Consider the following 23598-nt stretch of genomic DNA (forward strand, 5'->3'; position numbering starts at 1 on the left):
AGCAACGCTTGCAGATCATAATCCTTTACTTTTGACACTACAAGATTCACCAAAGAAGACAAGATAGACTTTGAATACTTTTCTTTTGAAAAATGAAAAAAAAACTGTAGCAGATTCTAAAAACGAATTTCAACTGTTTTTTAAACAAAATATCCAAACAGACATTTCTATTCGAGTGGTATGGGATGCCTTTAAGGCAGGGGTGTCGAATTAATTTGTTATGAGGGCCAGATACGACATAAATGAGACCTTGTTGGGCCAGGATATGTGTGTCATAAAATGTAATGCCAGGTAGTGATGATCAGTGCTCCCTCTAAGCCGTGGAGTCTTGTGAGCAAAAATTCTACTTTCTGAGCGACTGGCATTAAAATTGTGAGTGAGTGATTTGGCTCCTGCATAAATTAGTTTGCTCTGGAGCCGTCCTTCCTGAGCTAAGACAAAAATGTGTGAGTCGGAGGCTAAAAAACTGTGAGCTATTTTTACTTAAAATAAAAACATGCTTAAAACATTAGCTCTGTAAGCTGCAAAACTACTTTTGATTTATTGACATTCACCACAGAAATCTCATGCTCAGAGTTCTGAGTCTAGGACCCAGGTTAAAACATGAAATGGCTGAGTGATTAAGAGAGTCTGGCGAAGCAAGCTAGGATGCAGCAGCAGCAGAACTGGAAGGAGGAGATGGCCAGTTCCACTGCGGGCCTGATGGAAGCCCTCCGGGAGCCTCATCCGGCCCCCAAGCCACATGTTTGACACCCCTGCTTTAAGGCCTATGCAAGAGGCTGGATGATTAGAGAAGATGTTTATATCAGAAAGCAAAAGAAACAGAAATATATAAAGATAGAACAACAACTTAAAAAAGAAGACAAGATGAAGCAAGACTCTACAGCAGAACAAGCAAGAATCAATATAAAGATGTCACAACATCAAATGAACTGCCTATTATCACAAGAAATAGCAAAAAAAAATTACCTATGCAAAACAAAACTTTTTTGAGAATGCAAATAAACCAACCAGATGGTTAGCCTATAAACTACGGAAGGAAAGAGAAAAAGACATATAAAGATACTGAGGGATGAAAAATTAGAAGAAAAAAACATGCCAAGAGATTTGAAAAAAATTATTGAAACTTTTTATGAGAAGTTATATCAAAAAAGAGAAGCTACACAAGAAGACATTAAAGAATTTCTCAAAAAAGCAAGACCATAAAAATTTACAGAAGAACAAAAGAAAATTCGAAATGATCCAATTACTGTTTCTGAATTGATGGAAGCATAAAAAAACAGAATAAAGGAAAGGCACCAGGTCCGGATGACTTTCCGGACAAATTTTATCAGATTTTTGAAGATGAGTTAACAATGCCTTTAAATCATGTAATACAAAACATTATAGTGGAAAATAAAATTCCAGAGACTTGGAATGAAGCCTTAATTACTCTAATACATAAACAAAACACAGATGAGAAAGAAATTAAAAATTATAGACCAATTTCACTATTAAATGTGGATTATAAAATTTATGCTTCTATTCTGGCAACAAGACTAAAATAAGTTTTGACACAAATAATACATCAAGACCAAGCAGGCTTCCTACCAAAAAGGCAACTCAGAAATAATGTAAGAACTGTGTTGAATGTAATTGAATATTTTGAAGCCCACTCAGAGAGACAGATGGCCTTGGTTTTCTTAGATGCTGAAAAAGCCTTTGACAATGTCAGTTGGAACTTTACATTAGAACAGTTATTAGCTTGGCAATGTGGAGAGGAGTTATATATGATGGTTAGAGCAATCTATACCAAACAACAAGCTAAAGTATTGGTTAATGGAGATCTATCACAAAATATTGAGATAACAAAAGGGAACTAGACATGGGTGTCCACTTTCCCCATTACTTTTTATTTTTGTGCTTGAAACACTGAATAATATGATTAGGGAGGACGCACAGATTAAAGGTTTGAAAATGAGAGGAGAAGACTATAAATTACAAGCCTTTGCGGATTACTTGGTTTTTATCTTAGAAAATCCAATAGACTTGGTGATCCAGCTTTTAAAAAACGTTGCAAGACTACGGTCAAGTCACTGGATTGAAAATTAATTTTAATAAAACAAAGATATTAACGAAGAATATGACAAAATAACAAATTAATAAATTGCCAGAAATTTCATGTATTGAAGTTCAGAAGAAGGTCAAATATTTAGGAATAAACTTAAACAGATGTAGCTCTTTATTACAGGATAACTATAAAAGGTAAAGGTTCCCTTGCTTGAAAGCCAGTCGAATCTGACTCTAGGATTGCTGTGCTCATCTGTTTCAAAGCCGAAGAGCCAGCGCTGTCCAAAGACGTTTCCGTGGTCATGTGGCCAGCATGACTAAACACCAAGGTGCACAGAACGCTGTTACCTTCCCACTGAAGTAGTACCTATTTATCTACTTGCAATTTCTTGCTTTCGAACTGCTAGGTTGGCAGGAGCTGGAACTAGAGACGGGAGCTCACTCCATCATGCAGCAACTCGAGTCTCGAACTGCTGAACTACCGACCTTCCACAGCCTGCAGTTCAGCATCTTAACCACTTGAGCCACCGCAGCTCAACTATACAAAACTATTAATGGAAGTTAAAAAGGATTTGGAGAAATGGAAAGATCTGCAAATATCCCTAATGGGAAGAATAGCTACTATAAAAATGAATATCTTACCAAGGTTGATCTTCTTATTTCAAACAATTCCAATTATCCAAAATCAAAAATATTTTAAAGACCTTGATAAATTGATGTCACCATTTATATGGCAAAACAAGAAGCCAAGAATCAAGCTAAAAGTTCTTCAAGATGCAAAAGAAAGAGCAGGATTTTCCTTATCAGATTGGCTCTTATACTATAAAGCAGCTGCACTGACGTGGGTAAAAGAATGAATTACTTTGGAAAATACAAGACTATTATAACTAGAAGGACATGATTTATTACTGGACTGGCACGCATTCGCGTGGTATGATAGAGACAAAATACACAAATATTTCAAATAACATATTCTCAGAAGATCACTATTGAAAGTTTGGGAAGAAACGAAAAGACTTTTCTATACTAAGATACCAAAATGGGTCTTACCACTCTAAGCTTTTACAAATCCAAATTTATTTTTTAAAAATTTACTCTATAGATATGAAGACCCACTGGATAATAAAAATCAACTAAAGACAATAGAGAACCTTAAAAAAACAAGATATAGATTTGAGTTGGTGGGAAAGAGCAAAATTAGAATCTAGATACGTTAAAGATAAACAAATGTTTTTTTAATGAAAAGCCAATGGAAATAGATAAAATAATGATGTATACAGATGACAAGGTTATTAAGAAATTGTATGCCATAATGTTAGAAATTAAAACACAAGACGAAGTAGTAAACTATGGTTAAATGGGCATAAAATTTGGGGCATAATATTGATTTAGACCAATGGTCTTAGATATGGAAAACGAATATAAAAATTACTAAAGCAATCTCCTATAAAGAAAATGTTTATAAAATGTTTTATAGATGGTATATTACGCCAGATAAGCTATCTAAATGTTATCCTAATATTTCAAATGATTGTTGGAAATATCAAAAAAAATGTTGGTCCCTTGTTTCATATGTGGTGGACTTGCGATAATTGGGTTTGGATCAATGTTCCCTCTAAGGGGTGCAGTCTCGTGAGCAGAAATTTTACCCTGTGAGCCAAAAGTGGTCCTAGCGTTAAAACTGTGAGCGGGCCGACATTAAAAAAATTATTAAAGTGTACAAACATACAAACAACATATAAACTATTATCATTTGTATTACAAGCCATATATTTATATTAAACTTATTTATATTTATATGAAACATATTTGTATTACTTAACCTCCCAGGCTTAAGGGCACAGAGAGTCACTTTGCAAAGAACCAGAAGCCACCAGATCGCCTCTAGCAGGCTGCTGAGCCCGGCTCCCCCCCCACACACCTTTTCTAACTAACTTTGCAGGCTTAAGGGCACAGAGAGTCACTTCGCAAAGCAGCAGAAGCCACCAGATTGCCTTTAGCAGGGTGCTGAGCCCAGCTCCCCACCACCACCTTCTTCAACTAACTTTGCAGGCTTAAGTGCACAGAGTCACTTTGCAAAGCACCAGAAGCCACCAGATTGCCTCTAGCACGCTGCTGAGCCCGGCTCCCCACCCCAAGACAAAACAAACAACCAGGCAGCTTACCTCAGGAAGGGCAGAAGCTGGGCAACAGAGCAGTCCTCCTTCTGGGTCAGGGTATCTCCAGGAGCATGAGGCAGAGGACTGCCAGGGAGGATAGCAGCGCCCACTTTCACAGGGCAAGCAAACTGCAGCTGAGGGGAGGCGGGGTCAGCCCAGATTAGGAAGCACAAAGCATACTGCTGTTTTTCTGTGCTGCCTGAGCAAATGGATCTGTGCTGCATGGCCATTGGGAAGGGAACCTCTCGCCCCTGCGCTGTGGTAACAATTGCTGCGCTGGCCGGGGAAATTGGTGCGCCAGCGCAGCTTGGCGCAGCTTAAAGAGAACCTAGGTTTGGATACATGAAATATTGCAAAAAATACTAAAAATCATATACCTTTTGTACCAGAGCTTTTCTTATTGAACATACTTCAGGAAAATTATAAAAAAACAAGACTCTTATTTTACATGTAGTCACAACTGCTAGAACATAAATATAACTGAAATCGACAATAAGAATATTTACGATAAAACGTGCAAAGTTATGTTTTAACAACATTAGGGGTAGAAATAAGTTTCATAATGAGTGATGTATGGTTGATAAAACAGTTTTATTTTAAGGTGGAGAGACTCTCCCATTTTGTGTTGGTATTGCTATGTTTGTGTATGTTGATGTTTTGGTTGTGTTTTGTCTATGTTTGTTGTTATAAAATAAAATCATTTAACCCGGAAGCTGAGCAATCCTCAGGATGGTGCCATTTCTGTCTTGGTTCCCCTGTGTCAATGGACCCTGTAAATAAAGGGTTTTCATCACAGCTCGATCTGCTCCTCAGTCAACAGTATTTTCCAGTTCTTGTGTGATGTACACTCACGGTTGCCCCTTGACATAGATTAAGACTGCGAAATTAGCCTTTGGCAATAGGGGTTTTGCAGAGTCGATATGAAGTGTGTGTGTGGGGGGTACATTTGTTGTCCAGAAATTGCTCTCTCCCAAAGGGAGTTGCTTCTGGTTGGGGTTGGGGTGGGGTCTCTTGCTTCATATGAATTGGGTGGCAGGCCCAGGTTTAACACACAGCTTCCTCTGGTCCCATCAACGTTGACTTCTTAGTTATCTCGGTTGAGGCATCTGCCTTTGACGTTGTCAAGCGGGTGTTAGACTGTGGGTTCCCCAGGTTTAAATCCAAGGTTCTGACCCTCTGATTGAGTTATGCCCATTCTGCATGTGGCATCATTGTGTTCAGGAAGCACAAGTGGAGGGGAGGATGGGATCTTGCCCGCTAGCCCCGCCTGTGTCTGTTCAACCTCACATCAGCACAGAGCCTTCTAAGGGACTTACTGTATGGGTGTGGAGGGGCATCTTTCCATGCAGTCTAGGGCGTAGAGTTGCCAGCCTTCAGGTGGGGCCTGGAGAACTCCTGAAATGACAACTGATCTCCAATCAGGTCAGTTGCCCTGGAGAAAATGGCACCTGGGGAGGGCAGACTGCTGACGCCCCTCCCCAGTCCTTGCCCTCCCGTGGCTCCACCCCCAAATATCCAGGAATTTCCCAGCCCGGAGTTACCTTTGAAAAGCAGTATTGCCTCTTTCAAATGCTAGTCCATTGCAAACATGCCAATTTGATGCCTCAAGGCGCCAGTTGTTTCCCTTTCTTCTAGAAAATGGGCATGACGGAAGATGACAAAAGGAACTGCTGTTTGTTAGAAATCCAGGAAACGGAGGCCAAGTACTACAAGACGCTTGAAGACATAGAAAAGGTGCGTGTGCGGCGGGTGTGCGGCCTCTTCTTGAGTCAACCACTGTGCTGCGGCTTTGCTGTCTGTGCAGCGCAGTCAGTGAATGTTAGCAAAAAAGATGGGCCCCTGTCCCGAAGGAGCTGGCAGTCACAGGCAGTGGTGCACTAATCCACTGCTTTCCCTTCATGCACACAGTGAGAGTACCAAGCCCTCCTCTCACACCCAGGCCACAAGAAGACACAAGTAGAAAGAAACAGTCATCAAAACTGACTAGGCCACCTTTTTTTCTGTAGGTCTGTTTGCAACAGATGCCTATGATACACACCTTTGGGCCTCTGGGCCGTCAGCCACCTCCTGGATACTCCAAACAATAGGGACCCCAAGCGTATGAAATGTACAGAGATGAAAAACACAAGGGTAGTCCATCAAAGCATTCACGAATTTCACAAGTTACCATTAGACAATAGTCTATTGCAACATAATCACCGTAAAACAATTGATAGAGTAGAATTAGTGGTCACAGTTCCAAAACACTAGTAACAATTCAAAGAATAGAAGACAATATTTGGTATAACAATTCAGTAGTGAAGAATGAATCCAACAATACAATATTGTCCTAAAGACCTCAAAGTCCACAAAAAAGGCAGAGGATGTCCCAAAGATACGTCTGCAGCCAAAAACGTCCTTCCCAGGTATACCAGACGTTTCAAAGCATACTTCCTCAGTTGTACAGTTGAAAAGTGGAACTAAATATAACAATATAACAGTGAAACCAAAGAGAGATTCAAAATGCATAAATTTCAGTGCATCTATGTGAAAGCCATATCATATAGTAACATTTTACACTCACCCTGATTTCCACAATAATCTAGGCACAGCTCATGTCTCAAATGGAATCTGTGGTTCTCAAATTCAAAAATAAAAATAGCCTGTTTTAAGAACATAAGAGATGCCAATGTTGGATCAGGCCAAAGGCCCATCCAGTCCAACACTCTGTGTCACACAGTGGCCAAAAATACCAGGTGCCATCAGGAGGTCCACCAATGGGGCCAGGACATTAGAAGCCCTCCCACTGTTGACCCCCCCAAGCACCAAGAAGACAGAGCATCACTTGCCCCAGAGCCCCTATCTATACCTTGTGGCTAATAGCCACTGATGGACCTCTGCTCCATATGCCTATCTAATTCCCTTTTGAAGCCGTCCATGCTTGTAGCTGCCACCACCTCCTGTGGCAGTGAGTTCCATGTGTTAATCACTCTTTGGGTGAAGAAGTACTTCCTTTTATCCGTTCTAACCTGACCGCTCAGCCCACGAGTTCTTGTATTGTGAGAAAGGGAGAAAAGTACCTCTTTCTCTACCTGTTCTTTCCCATGCATAATCTTGTAAACCTCAATCATGTCACCCCTCAGTCGTCTTTTCTCCAAGCTAAAGAGCCCTAAGCGCTTTAACCTTTCCTCATAGGGAAAGTGTTCCAACCCTTTTATCATTTGAGTTGTCCTTTTCTGCACTTTTTCCAAAGCTATAATATCCTTCTTAAGGTGTGGTGACCAGAAATGCACACAGTATTCCAAATGAGGTCTCACCATTTGGAATACAGCTCCAGGTCTTGTTTTTACCGACTGGATAGAGCTTCTCCATCTTTGACTGCAAATTATATAGTCAATCTGATTTCTGTGTTGCCCATCTGGTGATGTCCTTGTGTAGACTGGGCAACCTTAAATTCCTTGGAAGAAAAGCTGGAGAATAAACAAGGTCTTCATTGCATGGTAAAAGCCGGCAAGCTGCTAATTCTCACAGAGTTGGAAGTGCTTATGGAAGATTTAAAAAAAAAACCCAATGGTTTTGGAAAGGAAAGGAAGACTTCTATCGTACTTTGTCTTCCAAGGCACACTCTGACACCCCCCAATGCGCAATGTCAAAGTTGCTCCTTTCCACGTTGCTGCCCCTTCTGCTATCCCTCCCTTACCCACCAGCAGTTTTTAAAAGGCTCATCATTCTTCCTGCGTGGCACAAAGGTGACGTCTCCCCGATAAGACCAATTTCCGCCTTTTTCTTATAGCTGTTTGAGGCCTTCAGATGATAGGAAAGAGAAGCTATTTATCTCTGTCTCTCGCCAGCCCCGTCTTGTCACTGAAACTAATTGGATTAAAAAGAACACTTTGCTGTACGCATTCATGGCTTTTAATTGGTTTTGATGAATTATGGTGGGGGTTCTCAGTTTGAAAGAAAAAAGATGAAGACTTCAGCAGCATAATGGCACAGGGCCAAGGACAGAAAAACTGCAGGGAGTAGAAACACAAACAGTAAGAGGAACCGGAGCTCAAGTTATGATTTGCTTTTCATCTCCTGTACAAAAAGACCAGCGAAGATCTGAGATGACAGGGAGGGAGAGATTTCCCATTCACTGGACATTTATCTTGGGACAATATCGCTGCATCTAACTGTGGGTCTGTAATTTAGCCAAAACGGAGCCAGCCAGGGGCTTGCAAACACAGGGTTTTGCAGGGGGGGGGAAATTGCATTTTATTGGAAAAAAAAAGGACGGATTCCTCCCTCCAGGGAACGGCAGTCTCTGTGCATATGCAGACACCTCCAAGATGGAGCCACTGGAGCCTGGGTGCCATTTTGGAGTGCCTTAGCAAACCAGCAGTGCAGGAGGAGGTGGCGGCAACAGAAAGAGGAGGGCGGAGGGGGAACTAGAGCATGCAGTGTGGAATCCCTCCTCCTTTACAGGGTTGTTTTTTAACAAAATTATTTTATTTTATTTCATTTGTGGGATTTATATCCCACCCTCCCTGCAAGCGGGCTCAGGTCCGGTGACAGCAAGAGAACTTACAGAACCATGAAAACAAATCATCACAGCAAATTACTTAAAACCATTTAAAATATGGCACAATGATACAGTAATTTATAAGGTTCCGTCAGTGCTAAATAAATGACAGAACAAAGAGTCACAACAGAAACGATAGTAACAGCTCTTTACATGGGCATATATAATCGGACAGGGTTCAGCAAGGGAGGCCAGATGGTTGGGCGTTCGCCGCCTCCGCCAAAGGCCTGGTGGAACAGCTCCACTTTACAGGCCCTGCAGAGCTATAATAAGTCTTGTAAGAGACCCTGATCTCAAGTGGGAGCATGTTCCACCAGACAGGGGCCAGGGCAGGAAAGGCCCTGGCTGAGGCTAAGCGGACATCCTTTGGACCGAGGACGACCAGCAGATGTTGATCAGCAAAATGCAAGGCTCTCCGAGGGACATATGGGGAGAAGACAGTCCCTTAGATATGTTGGTCCCAGGCCACATAGCGCTTTAGAGGCTAATACCATCACCTTGCAAAGGATGACTCAGTTGGTAGCCAGTGCAGTTGGCGTAGCACCAGCTGAATGCACGCCCGCACACATGTCGCAGTCAGCAGACGCCCCACTGCATTTTGCACCAGCTGGAGTCTCCAGATCAGATTCAAGGGTAAGCCCATGTAAAGCAAGTTACAGTAATCTAACCCGGAAGTGACCATTGCATGGGTCACTGGGACTGCAGAGCCCAGTGATGGTTTTTTTAAAGAGTGGGCATACCACAGCCTCCTTCAGTTCTGCTGGGAAAGTTCCTGACAAAGGGATGAATTGATGATCTCTTCTGGTGGGGCCTGGACACCATCTCTGCTGGCCTTGACCAGCCAGGATGGGCACAGGTCAAGGAGGCAAGTGGTCGGCCTCAGAGCTGCCAGGATCCTGTCGACCTCCTCCCGGGAGAGTTGGCTGAAATGCTCCAAAAGCAGACCTGGAGACGGGCAAGGGGCTTCCAGTTCTTTTACTGTATCAATTGTGGTTGGGAGGTCCTGGTAAAGCGACATGACTTTGTCTGCGAAATAGCTGGCTAATGCCTTAAAGCCAGTAGCCGATTCCCCACTGTTTTGTTTGCCTTGCAGCAATGTAGTCAGTGACCGACTAGTCCTAAACAGTTGGGCTGGGCGAGAGTTCGCAGGTGCAATGGAGGCCACATAGAAATCTTTTTTGTGGTTGTCTTCACTGCCATCTCATAGGCTTTCATAAACATCCTATGGAATGTTTTTGCCGCTTCATCACAAGTACCCCGCCACACTCTCTGTGGCCGTCTCAGCTTTCGTTTCATCCTCTGTAGCTCTGGGGTATACCAAGGAGCTAGTCTGGCCCGAGGGCAGCGGCCAGGGCGCCAGGGGTGATCTCGTGGATGGCTTTGGAGAGTCGCCAATGCCAATCCTCCACCAGCACATGAACCACCAGGGGGCATTGGATCCTGAAGCCAGTTAGGGTCCATTTGGCTCTGCGGGCGAGCATAAATTTGCTTGCTGCCTAAACAGGGAGGGTTCGGCATGCTCAGCCGGACCTTCAGGGCAAAGTGATCTGACCACGGCACTGTTTTTTTTTAATTTTTTTTATTTGCATCGTAAATTATTATTACATTACAATCCAGTCCCAGTTCTCTTATTTTCCCCCCTTTTTATATCCCTCCCCCCACAAGGTGGCCATCACATAACTTCAAATTAATTTTTTAACCATGAGCACATTTTTTTCATTTTTTCAAGTATAACGGAATTGGCTTCTCCATTATTTACCCATTGAAAATATACAGCCCATTTCTTTTTTATCTCCTTCATCTTTCCATCCCATGCCTTATCTTGTTTAATACTTTCCAATATATCTGACTGAATATATTCGTATAAATAGTCGTTCCATCTATCTAAAGACAACTTCAAGTTCTCCTTCCAACCATATGCAATCACAGCATGCACGGCCAATAACATTGCTTTAAAAATATCCTGATTCCGTCTCTCGATGTTATAGTTTCCCAGTACGCCCATAAATAATAAATCTCCATCTATTTTAAAATCCACCTTACACAACCCTACTATCTTTCCCCGTACCTTTCCCCAGAAATCTCTTATACCATTTCAAAATTATCTTTCTTTCAAGCTCTCTATACTTTTCTAATTTAATTTTCTTCAGATTCACCATTAACATATTAACGTCGTCAGAAGTTATGTGTTTTTCTTTATCCCATTTATTTTTTAAGGTTCTTAATATAAACTCCTTATCTTTCACCAATTCAAGGTAAATTTTCCCTGCTACTCCTTTCCTTATTTCGTCCACATATAATACCTGTTCTAAATTATTATCTTCCCTTTTTATAGCTTCTATATACTGATCTTGTTTAATTAAATGTGATAATCCCCTTAAATTTAGCCAGTAACTTTCCCCTATTTTTTGATTCAGCTCCTGAAGTGGTAGGAGAGTCCCTTGAGGGTTATACATATCCTTGACTCTAGTTGTACCTTCCTCCTTAAGGACTTCCCAAAATTTCGGGTTCATCTCCTTCTCCCAGATATATTTAAGTGGGGTCCACTTTGATGTTTGAGGCAACAGAGTCGCCCTGCACCTCTTCCAAACCATCAAAGCTGATTTCCTTGGCCCCATTGCTTTTCCTATCTCCTTTCGTAAATCTCTAGTGTAGATTCCATGGCGGCCTACCCCCTTATTAATTGCAGATTCAAATCTTACCCATTTATCCTCCGTCCTCCATTCCATCTCCATTAATGCCTTCAACTGGAATGCGCCATAGTAAGCCTGTAAATGTGGTAGTCCCCATCCTAAATCATCTTGGGGCATATATACCATTTTTTTTTATATATTCTTGCTTTTTTGACCATGGCACTGTCTCTGCAGTTTCCAGATCCACATTTACCCCCATCCCCAAAATCAAATCCAGCGTGTGTGGCCTGCTTGTCAATACAAATTGGGAGAGTCCCAGTGCCTCCATGGACGTCACCAGGTCCCTGGCCTGAGAGGGTGTCACATCATCGACATGGACGTTGAAATCTCCCAGGACTAACAGCCTGGAGTACTCCAAGGCCCAGCCCGATACAGAATCCAGCAGGCCAAGTAGGGTATCTGCTGGTGTGTTAGGTGGTTGGTACACCAGCCAGATAGCCAAATGCTCCTCGACATCCGATGCCAACTCAGTGCTGGCAATTTTTGGTGTGGGGAGCGCCCTAAAGGGAAAACACTCATCCTGTAAACAAGAGCCACCTATTTTCCCTCACTGCCCTCTGTGCCTGGAACTCCCTCCTGCTGGGTCCCCGCTCTGCTTGTCTTCAGATCTCTCCCCAAGACCCCTCATTCCCACAAAGCCCTCCAGCCAAAGCCCGTCAGTCCTCTCTGTGCGCATGAACGGAACCCTGATCCCCAGGGGCCATTGGTGCTGACCACCTCCCTGCCCCTGGCTTTGCCACTTCGCCGCCAGGAAAGAGGAGAGAGGGAGCAGTTGGTGGCCTCTTCCCCTGGGCGCACTCTCTCTCTCTCCCCCCTCTGCTAGATGTCCTGAGTATTGGCACCTCCCACTCTGTGCCCCTCATGTCTCCTGCCCTGAACCCCTCTCACCACCCTTGAATTTACTTGCATTCATGCCCTCTGCCTTCCTGCGTCGTGTCATCTCTCCCCACTTCCCAAGTGCACGTAAAGGTCTTTGGGGTAGAGAACTGGTTGCTTTTTTTTTTTCATATGTGGCTCTGTCAAGCACCATGTATGCACCATGTACACATTCAGAGTGCATTCGACATCAAATACACACTGCAAAAATAGACTTTATGGTGGAGAATTTGGAGGACATTCATTTTGGCTCCTGTGCTGGTTTTCTTACATGCATGGAGGAAGTGGTACAGCCCCAGGGAGGCTATACCACACCCTCCCTCTCACCCCAGAGCCTGCGCTTCAGCGGTCTACGAAGATGTTGTTAAGCAAGCCTTGGGGTTTGAACAGGCCAGTTGTGCTCCTCATATGTCTCCATTTCTTTATTGCAGAATTATATGAACCCATTGAGGCTGGTACTCACTCCGCAAGACATGGAGGCAATATTTATCAATTTGGAGGTAACACAGTCTTAAGTCTGAGCTTGTAAATCTCTTCTCCTTTCAGTCAGCTGTCTGTACTTTTTCCTGACTTAAGAAACCTGGGCCTCAGTCAAGTTCCTTTACAGTACGTAATCCTCTCCCAGACTCCCCTTATGACTTCCCGATCTAAACTGCCTTTCCGGGCTGTTTCCGCCTGGTAACACAGCAGTTGGTAACACAGCAGTTCTCTGGGTGGGAGCTGCGGGGCCCCAGAGCCAGTTTTGTGGAGGTTTCAGAGTGCTGGAATTATGAGCATGGAGACCCGGGTTCAGATCCCAGCTTGCAATAATGGACAGGATTAAAAGTCAGGCAAAGTGGACCAGGACTCTTCCCAGGGTCGAGACGTAAAGGAGAAATGTTTGGTCTCTGGGCCGGACCTGTGACTCCCTGAGGGGTCAGGTGGTTCTCTGCTTCTGAAACGGCCCCAAGTGGAGTGGGCAATATGGCTCCAGCAGAGTGGCTGGTGGTCTGGGGGGTGAGGCAGGTCTTTCTCCCTGGGGAGCTCTTCCCAGCTATGGGGCTGAGAAAGAGGGGTCCACCCCAGAGTGAAGGCAGCCTTGGTGGCTCCCATGGGAGACCGTCTCCTTGGAGAGCTGGACGACCACTCGGGCTGGAGGCCTGCGCCCACTCCGCTGCAGACACCTCCTCCCCAGCTCCCTCAGGGCAGAACTCAGAAGAGGCGCCAGTTGGGCCTTGTCGCGTGTACTTCTTTGGTTCTTGTCTGAAAGGACGTATTTTATTGTTACAAAATGCAGCTGCAGAGGAACACTGGAACGGGGAAGGAAAGCCCTTGTAACCCAGCCACTCTCTTTTATTTGCATTACGAGGAGGAAGAATGCACCAGGAAAGCTACACAACCGTCTTCTGCTCCAAGCTGCAGCCTCAGCAGTGTATCAACAGCAGTCCTGCCCCCGAACCACAGGGCCAGCTGGTGTGGGGTTCTGCCCGGAGGGAAGCCTGTGAGCTGCCCCCCATGGCCTTTGAGTGGTCTCTTGGGTTCCCCCCAGAGGGAGCCCGCTGGGCCTTCTGCTCCTGCTCTTCTCTTAGGGGCACCGCACAGGCAGGGGAAGCTCTGAGACCAGGCGTGACCAGAACCCCAGACAGAGTTCCACAGGCTGCTGGGACACAGTCCTTGGACTTGGCCCCTCTGTCCTCTGAGAGTTCTCAAAGGTTCCCAACACCTGTGGTGAGCTCTGTGGGTTGAACTCATCCCTAACTGGGCTTGGTGGTTCGGACAGATTCTCCTACCCCACCACCACCACACGCACACAGGCAAACACAAAATAAACTAATGTCAAGTTCAGCCGTCGAATAGGGACAGACTGTTTTGTGTTTCAGCTTCGGCTGAAGGGCTCCTTTCTCCAGGGAGGGATTACAGGGAAATGTCACTAGCTGGTCACCAACCATCTAACCCTGCCAAAATGGAAACCAATTTCACAGAGGCCCCCCTCAGAATGGCCTGCAGCGCAGTCACTCCGACTGCTACAAGACCCCTCCCCACAGCCTACTTGTTGGTGTTTGAAGGGGTGTGTGTGTCTGCTCAGGTTCCTGAGAAGCTGGAGAAATCTGGAGGGGTTCGGATTGTTCCGTCCTCCCATGATTCCTAGTTTGTCAGTCTGTCAAAGAATGCTGCGGTGGCTCAAGTGGTTAAGACGCTGAACTGCAGGCTGTGGAAGGTCAGTAGTTCAGCAGTTCAAGACCCGAGTGTGCCGCATGACGGGGTGAGCTCCCGTCTCTAGTTCCAGCTCCTGCCAACCTAGCAGTTCGAAAGCAAGGAATTGCAAGTAGATAAATAGGTACCACTTTGGTGGGAAGGGAACAGCGTTCCGTGCGCCTTGGTGTTTAGTCATGCCGGCCACATGACCGCGGAAACGTCTTCGGACAGCGCTGGCTCTTCGGCTTGGAAACGGAGATGAACACCCCAACCCAAGAGTCGGACTCGACTGGCTTTCGAGCAAGGGAACCTTTACCTTTACTTTTACAAAGAAGTACACTGGATGACACCTGGCCTTCATAGCAAAACCAGTCCTGTCCCCCCCTGACAAGATATGAATTTCTCCATCGTGGGAATTTCTCTAGGAGAGTTTATAGAATCCTGGAGGGGAGAGATTTCAGGGTTTGATGCAAGTTGAAGACACTTTTCACCGAAAGTTCTGACTTAATAACTTTATTTGAGACTAGAGCAGGTGGATCACAAATTCCATTTCCTGTCCCTTGTACAGGTATCAGTTTCTCAGGTCCTTGTGAATTTCGGTATGCGTTTTCCCTTGTTTTTCAGGACCTCATTAAAGTCCACTTCAGCTTCCTGAGGGCCCTTGATGTTTCCATGATGTCTGGAGGGAGTTCCTTGGCCAAAGTGTTCCTTGAATTCAAAGAAAGGTAAGAAGGCGGCGAGACAGGGGTGAGTGGGGGCCAGCGTGCGGAGCAGTCTGTGCCTCCGTGGGCTCCTGGTGGGACCAGGCTTCCGCAAGCGGTGGTGGTGAGCATTTGCTCCCAAAGAAAGGGGACTTTCGGCATTTTCCAGAAGCATAAGATTTCCTTGCTGTTTGTTGCCTGGATCAGCTGCTGCGTCAGCTCCATCTTTCTGCTTAGGCTTCGGCTTTCTTCTTGGTAGCAATGGTGATGTGATGGAGCCAAGCAGTTTTGGCTCCAGGAAGTCCTTGCTGTTGCTAGCCAGCCCAAAGCCCATTTTGAAACAAAGAGATGGGGCTGCAGTGGCAGCTGAACAGCACTGCCAGGAGGTGGCTTCTGGTGCATGAAGGCAGTGCCAAGGAGGGAGCGGAGGAGAGGAGGGAAGGCCCAAATTGCACGGAAGCTGGACATGGCTGGGGAAGCACGTTCATCCTCTTCCAGCATACTTTCTGAAATTGTAAAAGGGAGGCAAGTCTTGTGGGGCATGGAAACGTTTGTAAGACGCACCCCTTGTTCCATTTTGGCTTAGTTCCCGCCAGAGGTCATTTTTGGGGGGGTCGCGGGGGATCGCAGTTCCCCCGGGTGAGGTACGGGGGGGTGAGGCACATGACGAAGCCCCGCCCCCCGCTTCCGGCCACCCCGCTTCCGGCCCTCATTCAGCCAGGAGGAGGCAGGAGAAGAGGGAGGGTAAGTTGCTTCCTCCCCGCCTCTCCCCACCCCTGCCTGCCTAGGGCCAGGGAGGGCCTTCGCGGGGCTTCCTTGCACTCCCGCCGGCCTTGCAGGTCCACCGCCAGGCCCCTGATGTCAGGGGGTGTGGCATATGCTAATGAGTCCCCCTAGCTCTTTTTCTACAAAACTACCCCTGGTTCCCGCCTATGGTGCCTAATGTTTAACATCTGCATGAGATATAGAAACTTAAATCTAAGAACAGCTAAGAAGCTCAGGTTACTAAATTCTGTGCCATGTGCCAGGTTCTGTAGCTTGTGGGGCAAAATTCTTTTGGTGGTCCTGAAGTTCTCAGTGCAGAAAGAAAAGCCAGAATTATGACTCAGCTACTCTTCTCTCTCCAAGTGTTCTCAAGCTGTCTGTTCTGCATAGGTGTTCTTATATTAGCAGTCAGTCTTAGCCAATTAGCCAAAAGAAAGCTGTTATCAGGATACATCTCTACATTGCAAGAACCTCTTTAGATGACACTTCTCAGCTGCTGCAAGTTAATCACTTCTGCCAACCTAAGCAACAATTCTGATAACAAGCCAGCAGGTGGGGGAGATTACTTCTGTAGTCAAGAAAGCTAACACTTAGGCAGAAAAAAGGAGACCAGTCTCTTGACACAGAGTTAGAAGGAATCTTAGAGGTCACCTACTCCAACACCAATGTTCCCTCTACGCTGTGGAGTCCTGTGAGCAAAAATTCTACTTTGTGAGCTACTGGCATTAAAGTTGTGAGCAGATGATTTGGCAACTGCATAAATTAGTTTGCACTGGAGCCATCCTTCCTGAGCTAAGACAAAAATGGGTGAGCCGGAGGCTAAAATACTGCAAGCTAGCTCACACTAACTCAGCTTAGAGGGAACACTGTCCAAAACCCTTGCTCAGTGCAGGAATTAGTCAGCTACAGCACCCCACTCTGCTTAAAGGAGCATACGCCTTTTAAAAATGTATTTAAATGACTGAAAAAAGCATTTATAGGAGAAATTCTTGTGGGTCTGTGCCTTTGAGAAAGGCGGTGAAGCCCCCAAAAGCCCCACTGTAGCTACGGGCTTGCTATGCGCCCACACTAGCATGATGGGCACAGAAACCAGGCACTAACTGTTTGCAAAAGGATTAGAAAGAGAGAGAGGCCCACTTGTTCTATTGGGCACCCAAGTTTATTCTTGCACTGTTCCTCTCAAGGATGACTCAGTGTGGTGCGTTTAAGTATCTTCTTCACCACATATCCAGTGGCAGCCATTTCTGCAGCTAGAGTTGCCACCAAATTTCTTGGGAAGCAACATTCATGCTTAAAAGTGAAAGACTGGGGGGACTTTCAGGGAAGCAAAACCAGTTTTATTAGGAGTAGCGAAGGATTCTGCAAGGCTCCTGCCTGGGAACCACAGAATGCACGAAAATGGTTGTGTCTGCCTCTCTCCATCCCCAGGACTGGTGAAGAAAGTCTCTGTGCAGAATGGTCAGGTCAGGGGCTTCATTCCTCACCTGTCTGCCTGCAGCAAAAGTTCCTCATTGATGTTGAGATCATGATAGCTACAGGGAATCAAGAATTCCAGTAAGGCTAGCGGAATCCCTCTGAGGGGCATGCAGCCCTTTGTGGAAGAGGGGTGACGGGGGCGGGTCTTTCTTGCCTCAGGCATCCAGGGGTGCAGATCGATGGGGACAGGCCTTAGGTTTCTCTGCTTGGAATGATCTGATCCCTTTTCTTCCTAGGCCGCAGGGCTGCCCAACAATAACGTAGTAACTCCCGTAGGCCTTCCACTGCTCAGTTCACTGCTCTGCTGACTTGAGTGGCAGGACTGGCTCTTCGGCCAGCAAATGTACTCACCACTTAACCCATTCAGTCCTTTGCTTCTCCTCTCCCTCACATCCCCAGGATGACAAACAGCTGGGCAGATAGCCTGGGGTGTGTGTGGGGGTGTGTGGCACAACGGACCCCTCCCAAGTACACACGCATACCCACGGCCCCCATGCCCTCTAGTAGCAAGGGATGCAGTTGGGCTGACGTGTGGCATTGCCTGTGTTTCTTTCCAGACTCCCACTAAGTTGCCGTCCAAAGTTCAGTGAGAATAGGAGAGTTCTGTTTACTGCAGGAGGGCTGTATTTTGCACATAAAAACCCAGCAGGGCTTTCCCCCCCTCCTCCTTCAGTTTTCATAACATGCAGTCTTAACATATTGCTGTATTGAATTATCAGGTCAATTATGGATGGGTTTTGTAAGGCAAATGACTGTGTCTGTCGTTCCCCCCCCCCCCCCCCAAAAAAAAAAAAACACCGACGGCGAGAAAAAAAGAACTACATGGTTTTTGCCTGAAACAGTTCCAGGTTTTTTGGGGGGCAGGGCAGAGAGAACGGCCTGGGCCCCTCCACTCTGCCTACCAGGCCCCCCCCTGGCATCTCCCTTCCTGCCAACCACCTGCCTACCTGCTCTTCTTTTGCCTGTGGAACTCTCCCACCTGCCTTTTCTCTGATGTCTGGAGAGTGCCACTACTGTCGCTGCCAGGGATGCCATTGCTCCGCACCACCGACACGGAGCCAGTTTGGTGTCGTGGTGAAGTGCGCGGACTCTAATCTGGGAGAACCGGGTTTGATTCCCCACTCCTCCACTTGCACCTACCTGGATGACCTTGGGCAAGCCATAGTTCTGATAAGAGCTGTCCTTGAAAAAGAGCCGTTTCTGTCAGAGCTCTCTCAGCCCCACCTACCTCGCAGGGTGTCTGTTGTGGGGAGGGGGAGGGAAAGGAGTTTGTAAGCCGCTCTGAGACACCTTTGGGTAGTGAAGGGGGGGGTATACATCCAATCTCTCCTCCTTCTCCTTCTCCTTCTCCTTCCTTCCCCAGTGATGCTGAGTGGTGCATGTGGCAGGGGGAGGAAGGCCACTTGGGCAGGTGGCAGGGCAGGCCTGGGGGCAAGAGATGGGGGGGTCCCACCGGAAGCCCTGGGCCCTGGCAGCTGCCCCACCTCAGGGCATGCTGGCGCCGACCCTGCCGGAACCTCTCCGTGCCTTGGGGGGGGCAGCCTAGCCCAGCCAAGGAGGTGCTGAGGCAGCCGTGAAACGGTGTCACGGAGGGCCAGACTCCAGCACAGAAGGTGGGCCCCACATGTTGTGAATGGCCACTTTACTGGCAGGCCGGCGAAATGTCACAGAGGCCCCCCTGTAGTTCTGAGAGGATGCTTCCTCAGCATAAGAACAAAGTTTGAGCCCAGTGGCACCTTTAAGACAAACAAAGTTTCCTTCCGCGTATACGTTTTCAGGTGCATGCAACAAAGTTTAATTCTGAGTATAAGCTTTTGTGCGCGCACACACAGAAGCATCTACCCAGCATTAAACTGTGTTGGTCTTCAAGGTGCCCAGTCTGGACTCAAGCTTTGTTCTGCTGCTTCAGACCAAGACGGCTGCCCCCACTTGATGCCTCCGTGTCAGCCCATTCTTCCTTAGACTTTGGGAAAGAGAGGGTGCTTCCATGTGATGTTGGCCCCACAAGAAGGGCTCTGGCTTATGAAATCTACTGTCGGCGCAGCCAAAGGCACCCAAATGTGGGCAGTACCAAGCCAGCAAACCTAACCATCGTTGGCCAGTGTTGTGTTTCATGCTTCTCCCCTCCTCCCTTGCCTACAGGCTTTTGATCTACGGCGAGTACTGCAGCCACATGGAATATGCACAGACCACGCTGAATCAACTCATGGCCAGCCGTGAGGATTTCCGGCAGAAAGTCGAGGTGATTAGCTTAAGGAGACCGTTGGCATGGCTGCCGTCCTCTCTCACACACGCTGCACTTGCCGCTTTGCCTGGAGCTCTTGCGTCTTCCCAGACGGGCCTCTCTGAACTCCAGACTGCTTGCTGTTCCCCCACCTCCTTTCAGCGGTGATGGTGCGGAACTCCCAAAGACCCAGGTCTGGAGGTCAGGGTTTTTGGACACCCTTCTTGGGCAGCAGGCCAGTGAGCGTGCAAGAGCACCGCCACTGGAAAGGAACCCACTCTCCGCCAGCTACCCCCAGCAATGTTCTGCATTTGTATGGCAGTTATAAATCATTCCTATCACTCACTACTCCGACCACAGCACCTTGGTGAACCGGAAACCCTGGCCAAATACAGGACAGAACAGCCTCCTTGCAAATGCAGGCTCACACACACACACACACACACACACACACACACACACACACAGACGAAGTTGCCTTATACTGAATTAGATCCTTGGTCCGTGAAACTCAGGTTTGCCAACTTTGACTGGCAGTGGCTCTCCAAGCTCTTACCATATGATTCTTTTAGCTACAGATGCCAGGGATTGAATCTGGGATCTTCTGCATGCCACAAAGGGCCCTCCCTATCAGCCTAGGCCTCATCTGCTCAGTCGTCCGGACTGACTTGGAGAGGAACCCTGTCAGCTGAGTGATTTGACCCCTCCTGTCCTTTGTAAGACTGAGGTTTCCTTCTCCCTGTCCCGGCCACTGCTTCAGAATGTTCTTTGTTCCCCTGCTGCAGATTTCCCCACTCCTAGCACTGGCATGGGTGGTGAAATTCTCAGAGGAGGAGGAGGAGGAGGAGGAGGAGGATTCCTCCTCTGATCCGTGATTAGACAAAGTATGGGAAGTGCTCTGAAAGCACTATATGCTCTGCTGTCAGACTGGCAGTGGGGTGGGGACATGTGAGTGATGTTGGCCAATGGGGTGCCCGGGCCATGATGGGCCATGGGCCTGTGAGATCCACAAAGGCTCTTCTGTGGAACACAGAATTTTTTCCCCTCCCAATGCTCATGATCTCTGAGGGAAATCAGGGCGGGGAAAAGTGGGCCGTTCCCTTTCTGCTCCTGGGGCTCCACGCCATTGAAGGAGCTGGGACTGAACTGCTGGCGAGGTGAACGTTAGTTGTGCTTTTCCTGCGCTGCTGGGGAGCATTAGCGGGGGTTGTTGTGCGAGAGAACAGTGGGGGGGGGAGTGAGTGCTTGGAGCCTACCGGAGAGGGGCTTCTCATTGCCCCTGTGTGTTTTCTGTCTGGCTTGTTGCTGAGAGGAGGGCCTGGGGCTGCCTGGGGCTGGGGGCTGGCCCCGCCCTCTGCTGTGGCTGTGGATCTTGGGAGGTGGGGGGGGCTGTGAGCCCTTGAAGTGCCAGGCTCTTCCTCGCCAGTGGAGTTTGGTCATTTGGTGAGTTCTCTAAGTTTCAGGGCATATTAGGACACCAAGGCATTTCTCAGTGAAAGAGTCCACTTGGGGAAGTGATGATGAGTGCTCACGGACCCTTCCCATTTCCAGTCACCTGTGGGGAGTGTGCCATGTTAGTCTTCCTCCCTGAGGACAAGATGGACTAGCCTTGTCAAAACTGTAAATTGATAGGACTCTTAGAGGAGAAGGTTCGGAGCCTGGAGGAAAGGATTACCACTCTCCATGAGGTCAAGGAAGGGGAGGGGAGTTCATTAACAGAAGCCTTGGTGTCCTACATAGGGAAGGAGAGGCCAGTCAGAGGGACAATGGTGTGGTTGACTGCCTTAATGGGACTTCTCATTAAGAAGAGTGCAGAGAAGCAGTGGGGGAGAACAAGCAACCGTTTTAAATTACATGCAGAAAGGTATCAGCTGGATATTATTATTATTATTATTATTATTATTAATATTATTGAAAAGCTTTTTCACTGCCAGAGTAGTTCAAAGGTGGAATCAGCTGCCTAGAGAGGCGGTGAGCTCCCCTTCACTGGCAGCTTTCAAGAAGAGGCTGGACGGATATTTGTCAGAGATGCTTTAGGCTGGTCCTGCATTGGGCAGGGGGTTGGACTAGATGGTCTGTATGGCCCCCTGCCAACTCTATGATTCTATCACCCCAAGGATGTTGAACGAGGTGGCACTCTGTGCCATTAGAACTAAGGAATCGATTCCAGGCCCATGTGCTGGCGGCAGAGTGGAAGTATCACAAACACAAGGGAGACAGAGGGAGGTTGACGCGGAGATAAGAGGAAATGGTGCAGGAAGGAAGAGGAAGGTGTTGGTCATAGGCAACAACCTGCTGAGGGGTACGGAATGTCATGTGTCCAGACTTGACCCCCTGGCCTGAGAGGTGCGTTGCTTGCCAGGGGTGAAAATTAAAGATATTACAGTCTGACCTCTGTCCCAGGGAAGATACTGCAGCAGATTTTAAAGAGATCTATCTGCAAGCATCTAAAGGACAACTTAGTGATCTGCACAGATTTGTCCCCAACAGTTCCCACCAGACCAACCTCATTTCCTTATTTTGATCAAGTGACAAGCTTACTGGATCGAGGGAATGCTGTTGATGTTGTTTACCTGGATCTCAGTCAAGCTTTTGACAGGGTTCCCCATGATGTTCTGGTGGGTAGACTAGAGGGCTGTGGACTGGACTGTAGGAGAGCTGGGTGGGTGGGGAACTGGTTGGAGAACCACACTCAGAGAGTGGTTGTCAGTGGCATTTCATCTGAATGGAGGGAGGTGTCCATTGGGGTGCCACAGGGCTCGGTTCTGGGCTGGGTACTTTTCAATATTTTTATCAGTGATCTGGATGAGGGTGTGGAGGGGCAACTCATTAAATTTGCAGATGACACCAAATTGGGATGAGCAGTGAACACACTAGAAGATAGAGATAGAATGCAACGAGATCTGAACACACTGGAAAAATGGGCAGATGTGAACAAGTGCAATTTAACAAGTGCTGAGTTCTACATCTGGGTAATAAAAAAGAGGAATACGCATACTGCAGAAATGAGGAATATGCATACTGCAGAAAGGTATAACAACAAGCACACAGGGGGAAGTTAGATAAACACAGAAAACACCGTGTTGAAATAATAAACACAATATTCACATATAGCTAAATATATTTGCTTTTTATACACAACATCTAGTGTATTGTAAACACTTTCAAACTACAACATCACATTTCAAACACTTTCAAACTAAGTTATATAACATGAAGAGTCCAACTGTCTTCTTCCTGATGGAGGATAAATACCAATGTACAGTTATTTGTACCGAACAATGCAGCAACCTATTGTACATTTCCCAAGTGATGATCCATCAGGTAAAGCTAGCAGGCAGCTTGTATTTCTCACTCTGATGATTCAGCTTAGCAAGCAAGCCTAGTAGATGTATTTTCCCATGAGGTGATTCAGCTAGCAAGCAGGCCATAAGTTTAATATGAGCAGCCAGTGTGACGCAGCGACAAAAAAAGCTAATGCAATCTTGGGTTGTATCAGCAGAGGCATCGCATCCACATCGCAAGATGTGAGAGTCCTGCTGTACGCTGCATTGGTCAGGCCACCCCCAGAGTATGGTGTGCAGTCCTGGAGGCCACACTTCAAAAAGGATGTGGAGGGAATGGAGCGGGTGCAGAGGAGAGCGATGAGGGTGATGGGGGGCCTGGAGACCAAGAAGCCCTGTGAGGAAAGGCCGAGGGACTTCTTGGGCATGTTCAGTCTGGAGAAGAGGAGGTTGAGGGGGGACACGATTGCTCCCTTCAAGTATTTGAAAGGCTGTCACTTAGAGGAGGGCAGGGAGCTGTTCCTGTTGGCAGCAGAGGAGAAGTCTCACAATAGTGGGTTTAAATTAAGGGCGGGGAGGTACCGGCTGGATATTACGAAAAACTTTTGGGCAGTAAGAGTTGTTCAACAGTGGAATCAGCTGCCCAGGGAGGG

At 47.0% G+C, this 23598-nt stretch overlaps 1 protein-coding gene across 1 annotated transcript in view; it reads left to right on the forward strand.

Annotated features, from left to right (window-relative positions):
- Window positions 1-23598, forward strand: part of VAV2 (vav guanine nucleotide exchange factor 2) — a 289301-nt gene that overhangs the window by 226487 nt on the left and 39216 nt on the right. Inside the window, exons 6-9 of the mRNA XM_015406735.1 lie at window positions 5844-5942; window positions 12752-12820; window positions 15120-15220; window positions 19580-19679. Coding sequence (XP_015262221.1) covers window positions 5844-5942; window positions 12752-12820; window positions 15120-15220; window positions 19580-19679 — 369 coding nt within the window. The remainder of the gene's footprint in view (window positions 1-5843; window positions 5943-12751; window positions 12821-15119; window positions 15221-19579; window positions 19680-23598) is intronic.

The sequence above is a fragment of the Gekko japonicus genome, unplaced genomic scaffold, assembly GCF_001447785.1.
Source record: "Gekko japonicus isolate JY-2015 unplaced genomic scaffold, Gekko_japonicus_V1.1 scaffold427, whole genome shotgun sequence".
NCBI classification, from domain to species: Eukaryota; Metazoa; Chordata; class Lepidosauria; order Squamata; family Gekkonidae; genus Gekko; species Gekko japonicus.